The 20604-nt window shown below is 37.3% G+C and overlaps 1 protein-coding gene across 5 annotated transcripts in view; it reads left to right on the plus strand.

The window, feature by feature from the left end:
• Positions 1 to 20604, plus strand: part of Mid2 (midline 2) — a 103889-nt gene that overhangs the window by 16825 nt on the left and 66460 nt on the right. For all 5 annotated transcript variants that reach the window (XM_046420737.2, XM_046420739.2, XM_046420742.2 and 2 more), the window contains exon 3: positions 11675 to 11770. In XM_046420737.2, coding sequence (XP_046276693.1) covers positions 11675 to 11770 — 96 coding nt within the window. The remainder of the gene's footprint in view (positions 1 to 11674; positions 11771 to 20604) is intronic.

The raw sequence follows: 20604 nt of genomic DNA on the forward strand, positions 1-20604 counted from the left end.
CATGTAAGGAGAGCAAGAAGGGAGTGAATATTTTCTTCCTTCCATGTTCTGGAAAATTCTTTCAAACTTATGTAAAATATATAATGTTGATGAGGGTAGGAGTAGTCAGAACAGGACACTTTTTCCCTTCTGTAATTTGTTGTAATTAATATTGAGAATGGTCACACTGATAATGGTTTGTGCCAATTCAGGTTATTATTTATATCTAATGTATATAAAATTCAATGTTTATCATTTGATTTCACTCAAGGTGATACTCTCATTCATATCAAGGCAACAGAGGGGGATTATCTCATTGACTTCAATCCTTAGAATCATAAAATTTTAGTCCTTATATCTGGTCTAGCCAAAACCTTACACTTTAAAGCTGCATAAACTGAGTCTTTGAAAGTTTAAGGGATTTGGCCAAAGTCACAGAATTGTTTAGTAGTAGGAGAGCTGCAACTAAATCTCAGTGTCTAGATCAAATTGACAATTTTTCCATTGTAGCCTTCTGCCACTTTGTTTTAGATGTATGTTCATGAAATGTGATTTGAAACTTAACTTTTTGCTCTAGCAACTGCACATTTAATGGGTCATAGAAAAATGATTAGCAGCATCAAAGAAAGGGCATATTATATAAACTTACAACTTCATAGTGGTGATAAATGGCGGTGGGATTGTAGGAAGAATGGGGGATTTGGAGAGGATGGAACAATCTCTGCCAAATATTTGCAGGTGTTAGGACTATAATAAGGCATTGGCCTTGAGAAATTTTCCAAACAAATATCCGTATCCATATGTACTGTTGAGATAACAAAAAGACTGGAGAGAGTAAGCCTGTATCTACTGAACACCAACTATTTGAAAACATATGAAAACACTGGATGATTGACTAGACATTTGGCATCATATAGCTATATAACTCTTGTCTCAAGGGATAGAGGAAACATGAAAGTATTTATCAAAAGATGCTTCAGTCTGTGACTAGTCAGTAATTTTTAGAGAAAGAAAGAGCAGATTTTTAATAGTTCCCGTTTCGTTTTTTAGGAAATGTGCAGAAAATTCTGATTATAAATTAAGTGGAAACTATTTTTGCTCATTTTTGGACAGAGAGTGGAAACATATGAATCATTCCCAACTGTGTGGTTTGTTATGTTGTCTGGAACATCTTGGACTTTGGGGAGGAGAAGGAGGTGCTGCTTTGTGTGTGTGTGTGTGTGTGTGCGCATGAGTATGGTGGGGTCATTTTTGTTTGGTGCCAAGTGGAAAATGATATTAGTTCCCCACATTAAGCAGAGAGCAGTTCTGATTTTTAGTGTCATATATACTCACTTCTTTGGGTTAAGTTTAATTTAGAGAAGCATTTAGGATTATCCTCTTAATCTGCTTGATTCCTCCCCAAGGAGAAAAGAAGAAAGCTGGCTAGCAGAAGCTGTGGGGGAGACTGTCTGAGCATATTCCCCTGGCCCTGAGAGGGGCAGGGAAGTCCTGTAAGTGGAGAGAAGGAGAAGACTGATTTTATTTATGTATATCTCAAAGAGGTTGACTTTCTGTCCTGTAACTAATATAGTGTTTATTTTTACTTTTCAACTCTGGAGCTTCATTTTTAGTGTTTATAACTAACTTTTATGTACTAACCTCTCTGATTAAGATTAGTTGTTTCTAATATTTGTTGTTCAGCAAAGTACAAACAAACCATTATGTTATAGATGAAAGGTTAGAATAACCAGAAGCTGGCTTGTCTTCTTAACATATACTCAAAATGAATTAGAAAGCTTGGGGATACTTACATAGTATCATCAGGATCTTATTTAGTTGTCTAGTCTGCCTAAAAGATTGAGATGCAGGACACACATCCTTCAAAAGGCTACCAGTGGTTCAATTAATTCTTCAATTTCAAAGGATACTTGTGTTCTTGATAGTTAGTACAGTTGTAAGGCCTACAAGAGTAATTATTTTGTTCATTGCTTCTCTTGCTTCTCACTTACTAGTCCCAATATATATCTTAGTTCATGATATGTGCTGCATTTGTATAAAACTATTTTACATTCCAGAATTTTCATCATCCCATGAGTTTCTCCCCTTATCAAAGATTGATATTATAACAATGATTGTTGACTTTATAAAAAGTGGTCAAATGTTGGTGGCTCTCTATTGCTGATAGACCTCAACTTGATACTCTGTCCTATACAACTTGGTTTCCATGCTGCTCATTTATCATTTCTCATTAGTACTCTGAAACATTCTACCTTCATTTACCCTCTTGTCTCTTAAACATCCCATTATCTTTTCTCACTCTTAACTTTTGCTAGTGCTATTCCCTTGGCCTGCTTAGGAATTATACCTATTTTTAGTGGTGCTCAATTAAAACCCTGAAAGTCCACTCCAACGTACCACAGGTACATCCATAAATTCATTGAGATCAGTTTCTTTAGTATCCTCCTTAGTGCTTAGCACACATAGTATGCTTTTGAAATACAAATGAATTGTCACCTTAATGGATTTGAAGGAAGTATACCATTTTCTGTAGCTTGCTTTGGTTCTCATCTTAGTGGATATAAATTGGTCTTGCCACTATGAATACTTTTGAGGTCTGAAAAGTCTCCTGTGAACTACTGACAATCTTCAAAACCAGAGTGTTAGCAAAAGTATGGCATGTCCTTAATTTTAAATGCCTATTCGTTTTGATTGCTGGATTTTCCAACTGCCTAACCCTATGGTGACATCTGTATAAATCTCTTTGCAAATGATGTCTTCACATTTCCATGCCCACAGCCTGCCAAAACTATAGCTGATGAAAACCAGGGGGAATAGAGGAATTTCCTGAAAGGAATAAACAAGCACATTTTCTTTTTCTCATTACATTTCCACAAACTCATTACTACAAATAATTCTTAAATGAAGTTACATTTACATATGAGGGATCTCATTGTTATAAAATATTACCTGGCACTGGAGTAAGCATTTTGCCAGTGGGAAATACACACACACACACACACACACACACATACAAATAAAGAGATTCCAAGACAGAGAGAACCAAAGATTGCCAGACAAAGAAAAAGGAGATATGAGACTTGGAGAATGTTCAAAGGAAAGCCACAACAGGAGTTAAAAGGTTGGAAAATATGATATTCTAGAATCTTATCACAGTTGATTACTTGTCCTTCTTCCTACTCAGTTGCTCTGTCATCCACTTATCCATTCTCACTCAGCTGCCACCTTCTCTCAGTTGTCCACTCACCCACTTGACACTCACTTCTGTTGACAAAGACAGATACCCTCTTAACTTATATATCAGTGGGCATTTGACTATTTCTGAACCAGTATGAGTAGAAGATAAAAGTAAGGAAGAAAAATATCTTTATGAGAGATCAGCTTGAAAGAGGATATATTTCTAAACATACATATACATCAATTTATATGAATGTGTGTATTCTTGCATGAATGAGTGCCTGAGAATGACTCTGTGGCTGTGTATCCTTGTTTCTTTTTGGGGTATGTGGCCCATAGTGGTCATGGCACACGTGTGGATGGGAATAGGCCCAATATCTGTCAAGGGGTTTCTCAGTTAAACCAACTAATGGTCATAAAGTCATTATTTCTTGTAGATTTGGCTTCTTTGCCGTCTCTAACTATTCAAGATTTGCTCCCCATTACATATAATATGTATAAATCTGTACATGTTCCCTGTAACTATATGGGTAAAAATGCATTTTATTTTATCTCTACTCAAATAGTGTTCTAAGACTACTTTGATTCTTTGTTCTTTTTCCTCCATGATTTATATTGATTTATCTGGCTTTAATACTAACTTAATATTAATAGAATCCTGTGTTGAAAGATGTTTTCTGGTTTTTTTTGGGGGGGGATCAAGTTTAACAAGTATAATACTCCTATCATTTGTGCCCTTATCTTTCTGTTTTTGTTATTTGTTTTGTACTAAGTCTTCTCTTCATCAACATCTGAAAGGTGCTAATTATCATTAGTTTCAGAATAATTTTCAAATGTTGACTCAGATTGTTTTGGGTTTGATAAAAGTCCTGTTTTTTTGAGGGGACAAAGAAACATATTACAGAAACATAATACAGGTGAGGAAAGATTAAGGAAACAAGAATTATTAAACTCAAAGCAATAGGGTTTGAAGGGAAAATGTGATAGTGACCTTTAAGTTCATGAATGGTTGAAATAATGAAGTAACACCTTGTTCTTTGTCATTCCTAGATAGAACAGCTCTGAAAGATAGAGTGCTTGCCTAGTATGCACAAGGTCATAGGTTAAATCCCCAGTACCTAATAAAAGATGGAATAGTTAATAACCTAAATTATAGCATCAGGGATTTAGGCTAGGGATTCATTCACTCTTTTAACAATTAATGAATACTTGAAATTTACTGAGTGCTTTGGACACCATGGTAGGAGCTGGGGACACAGAAAGACATAGTCCCTACCAAGAAGGGTCTTTGAGTTTGGTAGGGGAAACAGACAAGTAAATGGAGAGTTCTAATTCAGAATGGTGAATGCCATGACAGAGATTTTCTTTCACAAAATGCTCTGAGGCACAGAGGATAAGTCAAGGCAAGAATGTCATCAAGTCAAAAACAGAGAATCATGAATGAATTTGTCAAGAGTAGAAGTCCTGGGCTGGGGTTGTGGCTCAGTGGTAGAGTGCTCACCTAGCATGTGCAAGGCACTAGGTTCAATCCTCATCACCATATAAAAATAAGTAAATTAAAAAATACATTGTGTCCAACTAAAACTAAAAAATATTTTTAAAAGAGTAGAAGTCTCAAACTAGAGAGAGTCTGTGAAGAAAGAATTGACAGGACTTGGCATATAACTGTAGTGGTTATAGATGATGGGGAGAAAGAAATTTAAAAAGATTTTTTTGAGTTGCAAATATCTTGAATAATTATATTATTCAAGGCATTATCCTGGCATTGAGAACAGAAATGGGGAAATTAGAAAAAGGCAACAGTTTGGGTTGAATGTTTTAACTTTAGGTTTGAATTTGATGTGATTGTGGGTCATTCACCTTTAACTTATTCATCAGAATTTACTGGACATCTACTAGATTCTAGTCACCAGGAGAGGTTTTGGGGTTGCAGTGATTAATGACAGGATAGTCTCATCCCTGGTGGAGCTCTCAGTTTAGTGTGGGGAGACAGACAAGTAAGGTCATAGTTATAAGACTGTGTAGACATAGGGAGTTGTGAGGGAGCATAGGAGGGGCACTAAGAGATTTGGGGTAAGTTTTTATATACCCTTCAATCAGGGGATGGGGTGGACTCAGGGAAGGGAATGTTCTAGTACAGAGAAAAGAATGTGTTCAAACATCTGGAAATAGAGAAGCATGGAGTAAGTATGGAGTGCTCTTAGAAAGGAAAAGGTAAGTGTCCTAGACGGAATTGAAATTCAGGCCTTTCCAGTGACAGAAAAGTCCAGGCTAGAGAAATAGATTGGAGTGGCTTCAGCATGGAGGTAGATTTGTGCAGTGGTGAGCCAAGTGGGGGCCAAGAATTTAGCCTTGCAGCATATTCATGTTCTAGAAATGAAGGAAAAACGGATGAAAGAGAAAGGAAAGGATGTGCATGAGAGGCTGGCACAAAAGAGGAAGAGTGCAAGTGGAATACAATCCTGAGGCCTTTAGGAAAGTAGAGTGGCTTTGGCTAACTATTCTGAGTGGTAGCAAACTAAACACTGGATTTAGATTTTTAGTTTATATTTTCTTTTAGAAGGTCCTAATAAGGGGCTGTGGTTGTAGCTCAGTGGTACAGCACTCACCTAGCATGTGTGAGGACTGGGGTTCACTCCTCAGGACCACATAAAAATAAATAAATAAAATAAAGGTATTGTGTCCATCTACAACTAAAAGAAATGAAAAAAGAAGGTCCAAATAATAATTTAATCATTTAAGTTAGATAATTAATTATGCTCTGTGCCTGATGATGGGAAAATTGCAGATGGTTAGGGTAGCATTCCTGATGAGGGGAAATGAGTAGGTGTGTGTCTTTGTTTGGTAGTTACAGAGACTTCTGTGAAGAAGAGGAATGCAACCTGCTTCACCTGGCTTGAGGGTCTAGTTATTCTCTAACAAGCCTCAAGTAGAGTAGGCCTATGTTCTATATATCCAGTATATCACCTGCATTTCATTCTGGGATGTAGCCTGTGTCTATACAACAGCAAATAAATGTTTGGGGAAAGAATAAACGCTGGCATAAGGGTGTGGGCTTCAGTTTGTGGACCAGATGGTGTGTTCTGTTGTTGAAAGGCCATATGTAATTGATACATAAAGTGACAGACTGAAGTGAAAGCAAAGTAAGTATTTTAAGACAAGCAATTTAAAAAAGAAGGCAGAATGTGACCCCAAAAGCATGTGAAGATTCTGGCTTCTGGCTTTTGGAAGAGCTAGGAATATCTGTGTGTAGACAGGATGTCTAAAAAGAACATGTCAAACAATAGTAATGGGGTCACTGGCTCAGATTATTTTTAAAGATGAGATTGTCTTCTGTCAATTGGGAAGAATCAGGCTTGGATGGATTATCCTTTCTTCCCTTCTTCACTTCTCCCTCTCCTACTCACCTCAAGGTTCAATTTCCACATCAAAACTCCAAGATTGGAATCTTGCCTAGGTTTAGATAATGTTCCCCTTATACCTGTTAGAAAGCCAGATAGATACAGATATTCAATGGCAATACTAGATGTTTCAGTAGAACAAACAGAAAGGCTGCATCCCATTTTAGTCTTTAGAATTTACTGTGTCAGGTTGGTGCATGTAAGCGTGCTCATAAACGTGTGAATACATCTGCCTTCATAGAGTATGACAGATGGAGATCAGAGTCCAGTTTGTCCTGTAACAATAATCTCTTGATTTAATGAAGAGCTGGTGTTTTGATGCATGGCCAGGTTTTTTGAGGGAGCACGTAAGAAAGTTACCTGAAATAACCTGTGACTAGAGAAGCTAAAAATATAGCAATTGTTTTGATAGGGTTAGACAAGTCATTTTTTAAAATTGGATGGATGCTTTCTGGAAGAATAACCTGTGCCCACCTTTCTCAGATGGCAAAACATGTTCATCTTTGGGAAAGGTACTATGGAGCACAAAGAGGCTGTCTATATAACACAAATGAAGTGGAACATGGGTAAAAATGGAATCAGTGTAGACTGCCAATTTAGCTAACTTGGGCCGTTTGAATCTCAATTATGCAAGCCAGCCAAATCTTCTCCTTGCTTTGTGTTGTTTAGACACATGTATAATTTTGTAAGAGCTAGAATGATATAGATATCTGGAGGGAAAGAGGGTCTCCCAGTTTCATAAACAAATTGGTTTCTCTAACCCTCACAAAGGGGAAGCACAAAGGACCCAGAGGTGACCTCCTGCAGCAGGAAATGGGAGCTTCATCCTGCTCTCCCTGCCAACCTCCTGTCCCCATTTCCTCCCAGCAGATATCTCCATTCCAATCTCCCCTGCCACTTTGGCTCTCTTGCTGTCATGGTTCAACTATTCTGAGAAAATTGTACTAACTGAGTTTAGACAGAGCGAACCTGGCCCAGTCATTAACAGGACTGCACAAGAAAAGAACAAAACAAACCAATTCTTCAAGCTAAATGACAACAAAGCATGTTTATTTTTACATAAAGAGAATTTATACACACTCATGTGCACATACACACATGTACACACACACACACACACACACACACACACACTTTGTTTACTCAGCCAGAGTACAGACAAGATAATCTGTTGGCCAAATAAATCAAATCATTCAAACCTAGAATGGCCCAGAATTTTTAGTTTTAAATCATTTGTCAGTGCTAGGCTTGATAAGGAAAGGGTGAGGAAACAGGCTGCATAATTGCTTCAGTTCTCTGCTTCCCTTTGCATATGTTCATTATTGAGAATCAATTCCAATTTGAGAGGAGGCTTTAATACTTTGTAAATGAATAGGAAGTGAGTAAGTAAATGTTCGGTGTTTTCCTCAAATAATGTCTCATAATGTAAGAAAACAGTGGCAAAAAGCCATCAACAGATGGTGTTTTCATTAGCCAAAGATTTATTTTTCAAAGCATTTTCATATTAATGAAGCAAGGTTGAAATTAGAATCATCTTGTCATTTCTAGTTTGGTGTTGTTAAAATGCACTAGCATTCTGCAAATTGCTAGGGGGCCAGAGCAAACTAACCATTTACCATAATTTTGTGACAGTAACCCAAGGCCCATAGTCTAACCAGACCCCAAATTATGTGTTCATTTCTAATTTTTGTTTTCAGTGGCTTTATAGAGAAGGCATGAGTCTCAGTTTGGGGTCATAAATGAGGAACACACAGCAGGAATCTTAGTCCTGCTCTGCACTATGAATTATTTATGAGTTATCAATTTCAGGACCAGTGTTGCAACAGGTCGCTTATGATTGTTAAAAAATTCCCCATGGAATCCTATGTTTGAATGGAAATATTTCACAGTTGGAAACAGATTTCTAATACTGTTTCTGCTCTGCATTTATCAATACATATTATATTTACCTAATAGGTTGATACATTCATTTGTTGATACATGGAATTCCCATTGATTTAAGAATTTGGACCACTTGTAGAGGAAATTGTTGACCAATTGGATGTATTACCAATTCCCACTCTCTAATTTAAGTTAGATCTTTTGACCAAACTGAGCTCTGTCACAGTTACCTTACAACAAAACTTTTGAAGAGGAGTCTAGATTTGTAGCCTCTACTATGTCACTAATGACGTACTCTTTAACCCTATGATTTGGCATCTGTTTAAAAAACCCGACTGAAATTCCTTTTTCAAAGGCTGTGATCTCTAATTAGCGAATCTAGCTGCCTTTTACCAATGCTCATATTTCTTGTACTCTCTGCATATTTGACAGTGACAAATCTTTTCTTCAAATGTGTTTCTATTCATTATCCTCTTAGCTTGGCTCAGACCTGCATTAGCAACTGCCTAATATTTCAGTCTTCTAACCAGTGTCTCTTCCCCCCAGGCTTTCCTGTTTCAGTCTGCCCCACATACTGCTGCTAGGTAAATGTCTTAAATGAAACCCTGATTATTCCATTAGCTTGCTCAACAGCCTTTGGTAAGCACCTTATACTGGAAAAAATGTATGTACAAATTCATCTACACACTTGAGACCTTCATAACAGGACTTTGATCTCCGTTTCCAACCTTGTCCCCTACTAATCTCTTTGTACCCTCTGTTCTAGCCATCTAAACTACCATTCTCTGAACAGTATTCTCTATCCCTTCCTCCTACCTTTCTTTTCTTTCCTTTACCTCCCTCCCTCCCTCCCTTCCTTCCTCTCTATATCTCTGTTTCTTCCTCCTTTCCAATCCCTATTCACTGCCTTCCTTTCCATTCTTTTTGAGATGAGATCTTACTTATATTGTCTAGGTTTTCCTGGAATTTCTGGGCTCAGGTGATCATACTGCCTCAGCCTTTCAGGTAGCTAGGACTAGAGACATGCACCACAGTGCCTAACTACTTTATTCATTTTTACTTTTGCTCATGCTATTCCTTGTGCCTGGAACACCCTGCCCTCTTCCATCTGTCTGATAAAATCCAACATATACTTCAAAATCCATCTTAATTTCACATCCTATCTGTGAAGTCACTGTACTGAACAGAGTAGATGCTCAATATATTTTTGTTATATTAAAAATCCAAACTGGGGCTGGGGTTATAGCTCAGCGGTAGAGCGCTTGTCTCGCACTTGTGAGGTACTGGGTTCGATCCTCAGCACCATATAAAAAATAAATAAAGATATTTTTAAAAGTTACCATTTAAAAAAAATCCAAACTGCTGTTTCCCCCTATCTGGTATCTATTTAGCTTAGAGATCATGCCCAAATCAATTGTCAATACTCTGCCTTTTTCCTTCTTCCCTTTCCTTGTGCTTACTAAGGAGACCACAGATGGAGATGTTAGTGGGATTAAAGAAGGTCAGGGAGGAAACCCTCAAGCCAAGAAAACTGTAATAAATGTTGAAAAACCACTTTTATGGAAATAAAGCTGAAGAAAATGAGACACTGGCAAGAAGGGAAGCAATGGTTAAGGTGGTCTTCAAAATCCAGTTTGAGGGCTAGGGTTGTGGCTCAGCGGTAGAGTGCTCACCTAGCACATGCAAGGCCCTGGGTTCAATCCTCAGCGCCACATAAAAATAAATAAAGGTATTGTGTCAAACTACAACTAAAAAAGTAAATATATATTTTTTAAAAATCCAGCTTTAGAACAAGTGAAATCAGAATATCCAGCCTAGAAATACATATGTCTATGTGAATATATCCTCTGAGATATATTCGTAGGGACAGTGCCCACTTATTGAGCTATGATACTTAGTAGATAGGAAAGGGCCCAAAACACAAGTCCCCTCTCTTCATCCATGTCTGCTCACTGCCCACTGTTATTCTTATCCTCTCTTTCAAAAGTGTGAACTTTGAACAATTAGAAACCATTAATAACCACAGAGACAGCAATGAAGCAGTTAATAAGACTGAGAGAAGGAATACTATCATGACAAGGGCCAACAAGTTGGGGTATTACATTTGGAACAGACTTTGCGGTATGTTGGTATGTTGGATGAGAAGGTATTGGGACAGGTCCTGGAGGAAAAAATAGCCATCAAAGATAAAGACTTGAGGAGAGAAAAAGATTTAAAAACCCATAATTCATCTAGAGTAAAATAGCACTCAAATCTTCACATAAGGAATAGGAGAGAGTTGCCTGCTCAACTGAAAAATATACTGGAGTTCCAAGTACTGTTCTAGCTACTTTATTTTCAACAAACATGCAAAGTACTCTCCTAATGTATACATAAAAGAATGCATGTGCTAATAAATGATGGTAAGCAACGGATGTCCTCTTGACACAGTTGAGGCCTTGTGTTTGAAGCTGAGCATATCTGTGGATGATGCCTTAGTTCCAAAGAAGGAATATTGTGAGATACAATGCTTGATTTTTATGAATTTCTCATTGAAGGAGCCTACAGATAAATTTATAGTGTCATCAACAAGAAGACTAACAAAATAAAACAAAACAAAACACAAAAACCAGAGTACTGAGTCAAAACTGTGTCTAGGGGATAGAGATCTGGGTTCCAATACTCACTTTGCTGCAAACTTATATGACTTCAAAATGATTTACACTCACTCTGAAGTTCAGCTTTCTCATCAGTAAAATACTAGCATCTCCTTTGTGAAATTGTTACAATATATTAATGGTATATATGAAATTGCATGGAATATAATCTGGCAAGCAGTAATCATTCAATAAATTATAGTTTTCTTAGTTTACTCATTGGTAGAAGAGATGCTACCAATTTTTATATGCTATAAAATTACTATGAGGGAAAATTGAGATATTTACTATGAGATATTTTGAAAAGTTCCAAATATTATAATATTATAAAATATTACATCGTTTAATGTTAATAAATCCCTACATCTACCTACAAAGTGAGGAATATCGTCTTTTGCCCAATAATTACACTCTGGAACAGATGGACAGCATTATTAACTAGTATCTAGAACAGTCCTAGCCTGTAGCAAGTGCTCAATGAATCTCTGAAATATCTATTTATTGAATGATCTCTACATGATATTGGTTCTTGGTCTCATTGTTCTTTTTTCCCCCCTTCTTCCCTGTTTCCCTCTGGCTTCACATTCTCTGCGATGACAGCAAACTCTGGAGATGAACCTCACCAACCTGGTTAAACGCAACAGTGAACTAGAAAACCAAATGGCCAAACTAATACAGATTTGCCAGCAGGTTGAGGTATGTAACAGAAATATTTGCAATTTTTTCAGAGGACCTGGATTGGGCAATCATTTGGGACTTGTATTTTGACAGAATATAGCTCAGTCATTTGGAACAAAGGTCAGAATGGAAGTTTTAGAAAGTCTCATTCCTTTAGGATGTTTGTCCTAAGAAGAAAAGTGACAGATATCTATGTTTTTAAAAATGGGTAATGGTGATGAATTGCGGGGATAGCAGTCAAAGAGGCCATCCCTCTCCTTTCCAAAAAGCAGGTAGTATGAGAATCAGAGATGAAATGTGCTTCTTCTTTCACCAAACTGGACATTATCACTGCCTAAAGATTTTACTGGGGTATCATAAGGAAGTTGGGAACTCTGAGTCCTTGAGGTAAGGTGAGGGACATTAGTGTAATATTGTTTCTGTAACAATATGATTAAGACTGCATGCCTGTCCTCCCTTCATTCCCTGCCTTTGGTCTTAGCTATACCATTCACCCTACCTGGCCCTCACTCATCATCTTTCCTCTTATTCTTTTTATCAACAAATAATATCTACATTGAGGTTGTCTGTGTATTGTAAAGTGCTGTACAAGTGTAAGGGTTTTAAAAATTGTTACCTACATAGAATATTAGAGCATAGCTCAAAAGAGAAGTTGACTTCTTCTTTATTGAGCATCATGAAAGAAAGATGTTATTCCTCTCTCTTTCTCAACAACATGCACAAAACTTCAGATTTATCAGTTTAGTTTTGTTGTTGTTGTTGATGGTCCTTTATTTTATTCATTTATTTATATACAGTGCTGAGAATCAAACCCAGCGCCTCACACATGCTAGGCAAGCACTCTTAACACTGAGCCACAACCCCAGACCCATGTATCATTTAGTTTTGTGTTGCTTTTGTTGAAGAACTGATCATAGGCCTTAAAATCTAAATAGGGCCATATAAAAAAAGAGGATTCCTCATGGGTAATGATGGATATGAATGTTTCTGATTCTATTTAGAGCCTGATTTTCTAGTTCTAATCTTACTTGTATGACAGATGAATATTAAGAGTTCAAGTTTATTTTATTTTAAGTAGTTAAATATTTTACTATAATACCACCTGGGTATTCCTATTTAAGACTGTAGAGACTTTGCTTCTTATAAAGCAAAGACTTGCTCTTATTATATGAATAATGCCACATCTCCCAGTTGTTTGGACTTAAAGTCTTGGGTTTCCTGGAGTAGAGTGTACTTGTATGATGAGCATACCATTGCAACTTAATCCCTGTGCGGCACTCTGTGGAACAGAATGGTACTTTATGTGGGTATATATGGTACTGGTTAAACTTAGGTGTGAGAGCATAGAATAGAATAGGGGATTTGAGAAGAAGCATAAGACATAAAAGAAAAAAAAATGGAATGTGAGTTGGAAAATTGGGTTCTAGACTTGGCTGTTCTGTTAACTGGCCACATAATGTAAGTAATTTAACCTCCCAGCTTCAGCATCCTTACCTATAAAATAAGGAGTTAAAACTGACTCCACAATCTTCAGTGTATTTCCAGATTTCATATGTCACAATTCTGTAAATGGTTACTTTATTCTGTACTTTTTCTCTACTGTCTCATCCTTTCCAAGAGGGGAGAAACAAAATAATAGTTCAGAGTGGTTTTCAGCTAATCAGAATCCCTCTGTGTTCTGTTCTTTCAAAGCTTCTGATTATGCTGCTAGAATACAGCATAAGAAATCCACACTGAAAAAAAATAAAAAAAAGAATCTAAAAAAAAAAAAAAAAAGAAAGAAAGAAATCCACACTGGTGAAGGAACAATGGAGTATTGTGAATAGGAGACTAGATAAGTGATCCTTTGGTTTAGAACTTTAATGATTGAAGGTGGAGTAACACTTAATAGTGAATAAAATATGGTTAGAAATTATAATTATCACCTTCCTCATTCTAATCAAAAGACTATTAAACACAGAGCAAGTAGTAGTCAAAATAGCAAAGTAAGTGGTTTATTTCTATTGCTCATTTATGTTAGCACCTCTCTAGTGTTTCATCTCCTCACCCCAGGGAAGCTTATCACTGTGACCAGCCTTACCCAAACACAGCCCTATTCCAACCTTTCCCAGCTCTTGCTGCCAACCAAGCCTTTACATTCTGTGCCCTACTGTTTTCAAGTGGCAAGGAGCTAGTCCCCCCTCCCAAATTAATTCATCATTGTTTTGGTAGGGGAGGACTCACTCTGACCTTTTGGATAACAGTTGATGCTTTATCAGTGCTTTTCTGAAGTTAGCATTACACCCTGAGCCTTAAGGAGGTGGCACTAGCATAAGTAAAATAAGAGGGGAAAGTAGCCCTGTGATGAGCTAGCAAAGTATTCAAGGAAAACTCTTAAGTATGTTTGTTAAATCCCATCATGTATGCTACTGTCTGTTCTGGCTACACAAAAAGTCACCTTTTACTAGTACTTCTGTATGCATGTCACCATACCAGATCCAAAAAAAAAAAAAAAAAACAGTGCAGATGCAGTGTCTACTTTCTGAGGGTTTACACTACAAAAGCCTACCCTGATGTGGATATCCACATGCAATAAATATGGACAATGGGATAAAAACATTAACTGAAAACTAAGAAAGAATAGTAATATAATAAATGTTGAACATGAAAGTGTATTTTTCTGGGTTAACTTCAGGGTTTTTCAGTTTAGGATTCTATCCTTGATAGGGGCCTTATGGGATAGCTTGTGGAAGGCCATGTCTGTCCTCTCTGACATCATCCTGTGTGAAAGGTTAGGGCTGTGCCCTTACCTTCCCCTTAATAATAGGGTGAATCCAGGCTACTTATTGTATTCATTCAACGCAAAGCCTGTGTGTCCAAAATGCTTCAGGACAAGCCCCAGGATTAGAAATGGAGTTAAAGGAAGGACTTGAAATTTCATAAATGCTTATAAATACTTTATAAAATGAAATAATAGGATACTGTCAAACTTGAGAGCCAGACACTTAAGGATGGTTTGGTTTGTTTTCATTTTAACTAATCCAGATTTGTCTATAAGGAATGACTATATTCACAGTGCAAACCAGGCATTTCACATTGGGTGGGGGTGGAGGTTTCACATCTAAGGCACTTCTGAGAAAACTGGAATAGGCTATTTCCCTGCCAAACCTGTTCCCTTCCTTATTGTCTGCAAATGTTTTTGTCACAGATTGACTTTTCATAAAGAAGCCATAAATACTGCCTCCCTATCCTAGTTCTTTCTCCCTGTTCTCTACTCTCTTCAGAAAGTAAACAAAGCTGCAGTCTTCCTATTATTACAGAAACGGAGATTAAGATCACCACAGATTTATTAGCTGAATTGTAGCTTGTTATAGTTGCTTCTCAGCTTTCAGAATTCAGTAAATAGGCAGTTGAAAATAATTTCTTTGGGGGCATGGGAAGGAGGTAGAAGCAGATCAAGACTCCCTTTAATCTAGTTAAGGAAGGGCATGCCTTGACCTTGTTACTCTGGCCACTTGATCTCTATATATAGTTCTTTGTCCTGGCTCATCAGGCATCCTTTGTTTATATTTCCAAAGGAAATCTCTGTATAATGCATAGTCAAGGGAAAATGTATACCAACAGATGGATACTTCCTTTTGGCTTCCAAGATTCCATGATTCTGTGAATAACAAGCATTCCTGAAAAATAGCAAGGGGAAAAAATAAATACTTAGTAATCACTCAGTCAACAGTACTTCTTGGAGCATACACAACATGCTCAATATGATGATCATCTTAGAAGCTACAAAAGGAATACACATGGTTGATGACCCTCAGGAGCTTTTAGTATAGCTGGGGAAAGCACAGTATCTAGTGGAAAATTATGAAGTACAGTAAGTACAAATGAATGTAATAGAGCCCTTACAAGTTTACTTTGTTTTGTTCTTAGCTTTTAGGACACTGAACACATTAAAACACTTTCCTGGAAATTTAATGTGCCATCTTCTTTTTTCCTCTCCAGAGTTGCGACAATATGATGGGTTAATCTATCCCAGAAGCTGCATGGGCAGGTTGCTTTTTTTATGGCTCTTCACAAACCTCTTAAGGAGCTGGGTGGCCCTGCTTTTTCAGGCTTAGGACAAAGAAGAAAGAAGGAAGATGTGTTGAAAGAGAAGAAAGAGAGGTTTCCCTTAGTTAGGGGAATTTCAGCTTTCTGCCTAGCCCTGGGTCTCAGCTTCAATCACTTTTGGAAATATTTCTCTTTGGAGATCACATTTTAGGTGGCTTGTTCCTTTCCCTTTTCCAATGCTATTGCTCCCTGGAAGGGTATTAGGTTTGGGAAGAGCAAAAATCTTGGGGCCTATGTACTAACAGTTTGACCTCTTTTTCAAGCCCCAAAACAGGTCTTTGAAAAGCAAGTAATTTAAAAAGCGCTGCTATAAATGTTTTCAGGAGATGATCCCTAAATGTTTTAGGGAGATTGAGCTAGAAGAAGGAATGGAATGTAAACAATTCAAGTACAAACATGTTTGTTGGAGGAGCCCTCTATAAGCACTGAAGACATGATAAAATGCAGGTGTGAGTAGGGTGAAACAAGTGTAATCAGGAAAAATTTAGTGGAGATAATGCATTTTGGTCAAATGTCAAAGAAGAAAAAAATAAATTACTTCTCTTGGCTGGAGAGGCACACAGCAGAAGTATTAGTGAGGATGGGAATGACAAATCATATGATTGAAATGGTTCCCTAAGCTTCTGGGTATATAACAGTAAATAGGAAATGATTCCTGCCCTCGAGGAACACAGATTGGTTGAGAATCTTACTGGCAAAATGGCAAATAGAATATGAAGTGATCATTGTTGTAATGAAGGTAATTTCAAGATGACAAGCTAAGATAGAAGAAGAAACACCTAATTCTGCCTGAGGGACTTGGGAAAGACTAAAAATTGTAAATATAAATGGAATTATCTTGAAATATGAGTAGAATTTTGCCAACAAAAATGAGATAAAGGAGAATAGGTGATGATATGCAAGAAAGTAGAAGGGTGATAATCCTAGAGATATGTATCAGAAGTTTGGTTCAGCCAAAATGTAAGTTGTAAGAATCATTGCAAAAAGTGAGTTTGATGATCAGGTAGATGCAATGAGAGAGACTACTAGAATGATCCATAGCTTTATGCCTTGGAGGGCTGAATGGATTTGTTGCTTTTACCTAGGTTAGGAAATAGAGTTCTTTTTATACATGTGAGGTTTGTTGTGCATGGCTCAGAGAGTCAGGTGGAAAATGCCTGCTAGGCAGCTTGTTGGCTGTATCTGCAGGTTAGGAGAGGGATCTGGGAAAGGGATAAACCTGGAAGTCATCAGCATCTAAGTAGCACTTCAAGCCGTGGAGAATGTGCAGAAGAAGGGGAGCTAAGATGGATTTCCAATAATTGTTTGTTGCTCAGAATACAACAACAATTGATCTTCTGAAAATAAATATAAAGACTGTGGTGCTTTAATGAGATTACCAAGGTATGGTATAAATTTTTAAAGTTAAATATCAGAAGTAAACTCTTCATTTGTGGAAAGAATAAAAGTTTTAGGTTTCATGTTTTAAAGACTACAATAAGAAATAACAGTGAGTATATCCTCTCCACCAGGTGAACACTTTATATATGTTAACTCATTTAATCCTCACAAAAACTCTGTGGTGTAAACACTTGTTATTCTTGCTTTGCAGTTAGATAAATGGAGGTACAGAAAGATGTAAGTGATTTGCCAAGGTGATGCCACCAGTAGGTAACGTAGTGGGGATTTGAATCCAGATTCTTTTTCTTCAGAGCTTGTGCCCCTAATTGATCTATTACACATTCTTTTTCAAGACTAATGTATATACTACTTGGATGTCTCCTTGTCACTAGTGGTTCCTGGACCCATTTTTCAAGATGACTTGTAGTGAGTAAGAAATATGAGATAGGGATGTGGGTTCTGGAGGAGAGCAAAGGAAAGGTGGAAAGAACAGTTAAGGGAGGAGGAATACAATCAGAAACCAAGGATCAAAATTTCAAAGGAAAAGAGGTTCTTATGGTATGAAAGTTTTGATAGAATCCATTGGTTCAGAGAAAACATAGAATAAAATATCATTAGTGACCTTTGAGGGACAAAGTTCTGTGCAAAGATGAAAATAGAAGATACATTCAAAGAGGTCAAGAAGAAAGTAAGTTGTAAGGAAATGCAAGCTACAAGGAGTTGGATCATGAAAATGAGAGAGAAATAGGGTGGTAGTTTTTAATCCTTTTGAAGTGGAAAACAATTGGAATTACAAAGAAACACATGTGTAAAGCTCTTGTTGTTTATTATTTTGTTACTGAGTAACTAACAATAGAACTTACTAGATCCACTACTTCCAACCACACATGTTCCCCTTCCCTTCCTGACTTGGTGTTCAGGTACCTCTCCAAGGACTCTCTTGCCCATTTCCAAAGCTTCCCTTTCTCAGTATGGGGGGTTGAACCCAAGAGTGCTTTACCATTAGCTTCTTTCCCAGCCCTTTTTGTTTTTGTTTTTATTTTGAGACAGGGTCTTGCTAAGTTGTGACCCTGGAACCTGCTATCTTCCTGCCTTAGCCTCTTGAGTGGCTGTAAATACGAGCATGCACCATTGTGCTCACCAAAGCCTTGTTTTTATAACTTGGTTCCCCTAGAAATGATATGTAGGTTCTCAGATGCAGTGTTATATGGTAGCTTTGGAGGTGGACAGACAGGAATCATGCCAAGTGTGTAACTGAACATCTCTGAGCTTCAGTTTCATCATTTCATCATCTATAAAACTTGCACTGATATCTTAAAAGGAAAAGGTAAGACATGGAAAACTCCTGTTACTGGACCTGGCATTATAATCAAGGCTAAATAAATGGTGGTGTGGGAGAAGAAGGGGTGGTGGGAAAGGTAGAAAAGGAGGAAGAAGAAGCAAAGTAGTAGTAGGAACAGTTGTTGATAGTAGTACTTATGGGCATCATAGCTTTTGCTAGAGATTATCCTATCCTTGACCTTAGGACTTCCAGAGGATTTATCACTATCTCTGAGGGGGGTGGAAGAAAGTAATTCCCAAAGGTTCACAATTTCAAATATAACATATATGAACCAGAACTTTCTTTGGAAAGAGGAAGGTGTAATGAAATTGCAGCACCAAAAATGCTGGCAATCCCAGTCCTATGGCCTTATTCAACAACCCCTGTAAGTTTGAAAAGGCCATAAACTAAAAAAAGATTCTGTGCTCCATTAGCTGCTAGTTGTCAGTTACTAACTTAAACAAATTTTATTTGGTAGGCAAAAGTTTGTTGCCCTTCTGCAAGAATAGATTCTTTACATTGATACTTCAGTAAACTTGCCTTGTATCCTGCCCAAAGCCCTCTGGGTTACTGCCTCTAAGAAAAGCAAAAGAGAAATTTTAGGGAGGGATGCATCTTTCATCTCTTGACTTCTTTGGGATTTTTAAATGTTCATTAGCCAAAGTATTCTGTTAGTATTTTTTGTGAGAGATGGAAGAGTAAGGGAAGCAGACATAATAGCTCCTGAGAAGGACTTGAGCTACCAGTGCCTTATGAGAATAAAATACCTATTTTGAAACTACAGTAGGATTATAGGAGAAGAAAATGGTTTCCATGAACAATGCAAGAATAAGTGCCTATTGACCTAGTCATTCTATTCATTTATATTTGAGTACTGACTAATTCAGTGTATTTCATTCAATACATTAAGTATATAGCAATTTACATTTAATATAGGTAAAAAACTTAAATCAGCTGCAATCTGAATGTGGGCATAGCCTATTTTTATACTAGAAAAGAAAACACTTTATAATATTTCAGACACCTAAGGTGTTCAGTCCTTTTTCAAAAATGCTTTGTGACAATTCTTGATGTATTACAGTAAAATAACATCTTCGATGCCATTAAATGTTGCAGTTGAAATATATGGAGGAACATATAATATGGATTAGGGATAAAGTGAGTTGGGATTAATATTGTTTTCCTTCCCCACATATATAGGACAGGAAGGTTTCAGGTATGGTCATGTCTTCTTAGCCAAAATAGTTTATATAGGCATGCTTTCTCATTCTATTTTTACATTTTGCTTGGGTCCAATGAACCCCCTCTTGTAACCCCATTTATCATCTGCTGAATTCCTCTTCCATTACCATTCCTCAGTGTTCAGATTCCATATGACACTATATGACCAGAACACTTGCCTAATTTTTCTCCCCTCCTGCTTGCTCCACTCTTCATGATCTGCTCAAGTTACCTATTTCCAATGAGCTCTTGGAAAGTTGATACCTAATAAAGACCTATCAAGCCTAACTTGCACCTTTGAACACTTTTGGTCCTACTCTTACCTCCATTCTCTTCTGCCATCAACCCAGCCAAAAACCCAAATTAAAAAAAAAATTTCAAACCTAAACCAAACATCCATTACCACAACAGACATGCACACAGCTGTTGAGTCATCCTTTCTGTCTCTGCCTGTCAAGAGGAGTCCAGCTGTGTGGTATGGTTAAGCAGGGACTGGGAGGGAGAGAGAATCATATTTGAATAATTTATTCTGGGCACTGTGTAACAGGCATTCTTGTTTCCAGTCTCACTTAATGTTTATGGCAACCCTGTAATACAGTTGATATTCCCATTTTGTAAAAGAGAATTGGAGGTTTAGAGAAATTAGATGCCTAACTCAAGGTCACACATAGGATAAGCTGGGACTCCACTCTATATCTCTCCTACCCCAAAGCCCATGTTCTTGCCATTGCACTAGGCAGCTTTTCAGAGAAGCTGTTTGTTTGCTTGCCACTGATTAATTTGTGTTCAGAAAGGAAGGAAACAACTCTGGAATTCCCACTGTTTTTCTCCCCCAAATAGT

This window comes from Marmota monax, unplaced genomic scaffold, assembly GCF_021218885.2.
Source record: "Marmota monax isolate L192 unplaced genomic scaffold, Marmota_monax_Labrador192_F-V1.1 WCK01_AAM20220418_F8-fsc00050, whole genome shotgun sequence".
NCBI lineage: Eukaryota > Metazoa > Chordata > Mammalia > Rodentia > Sciuridae > Marmota > Marmota monax.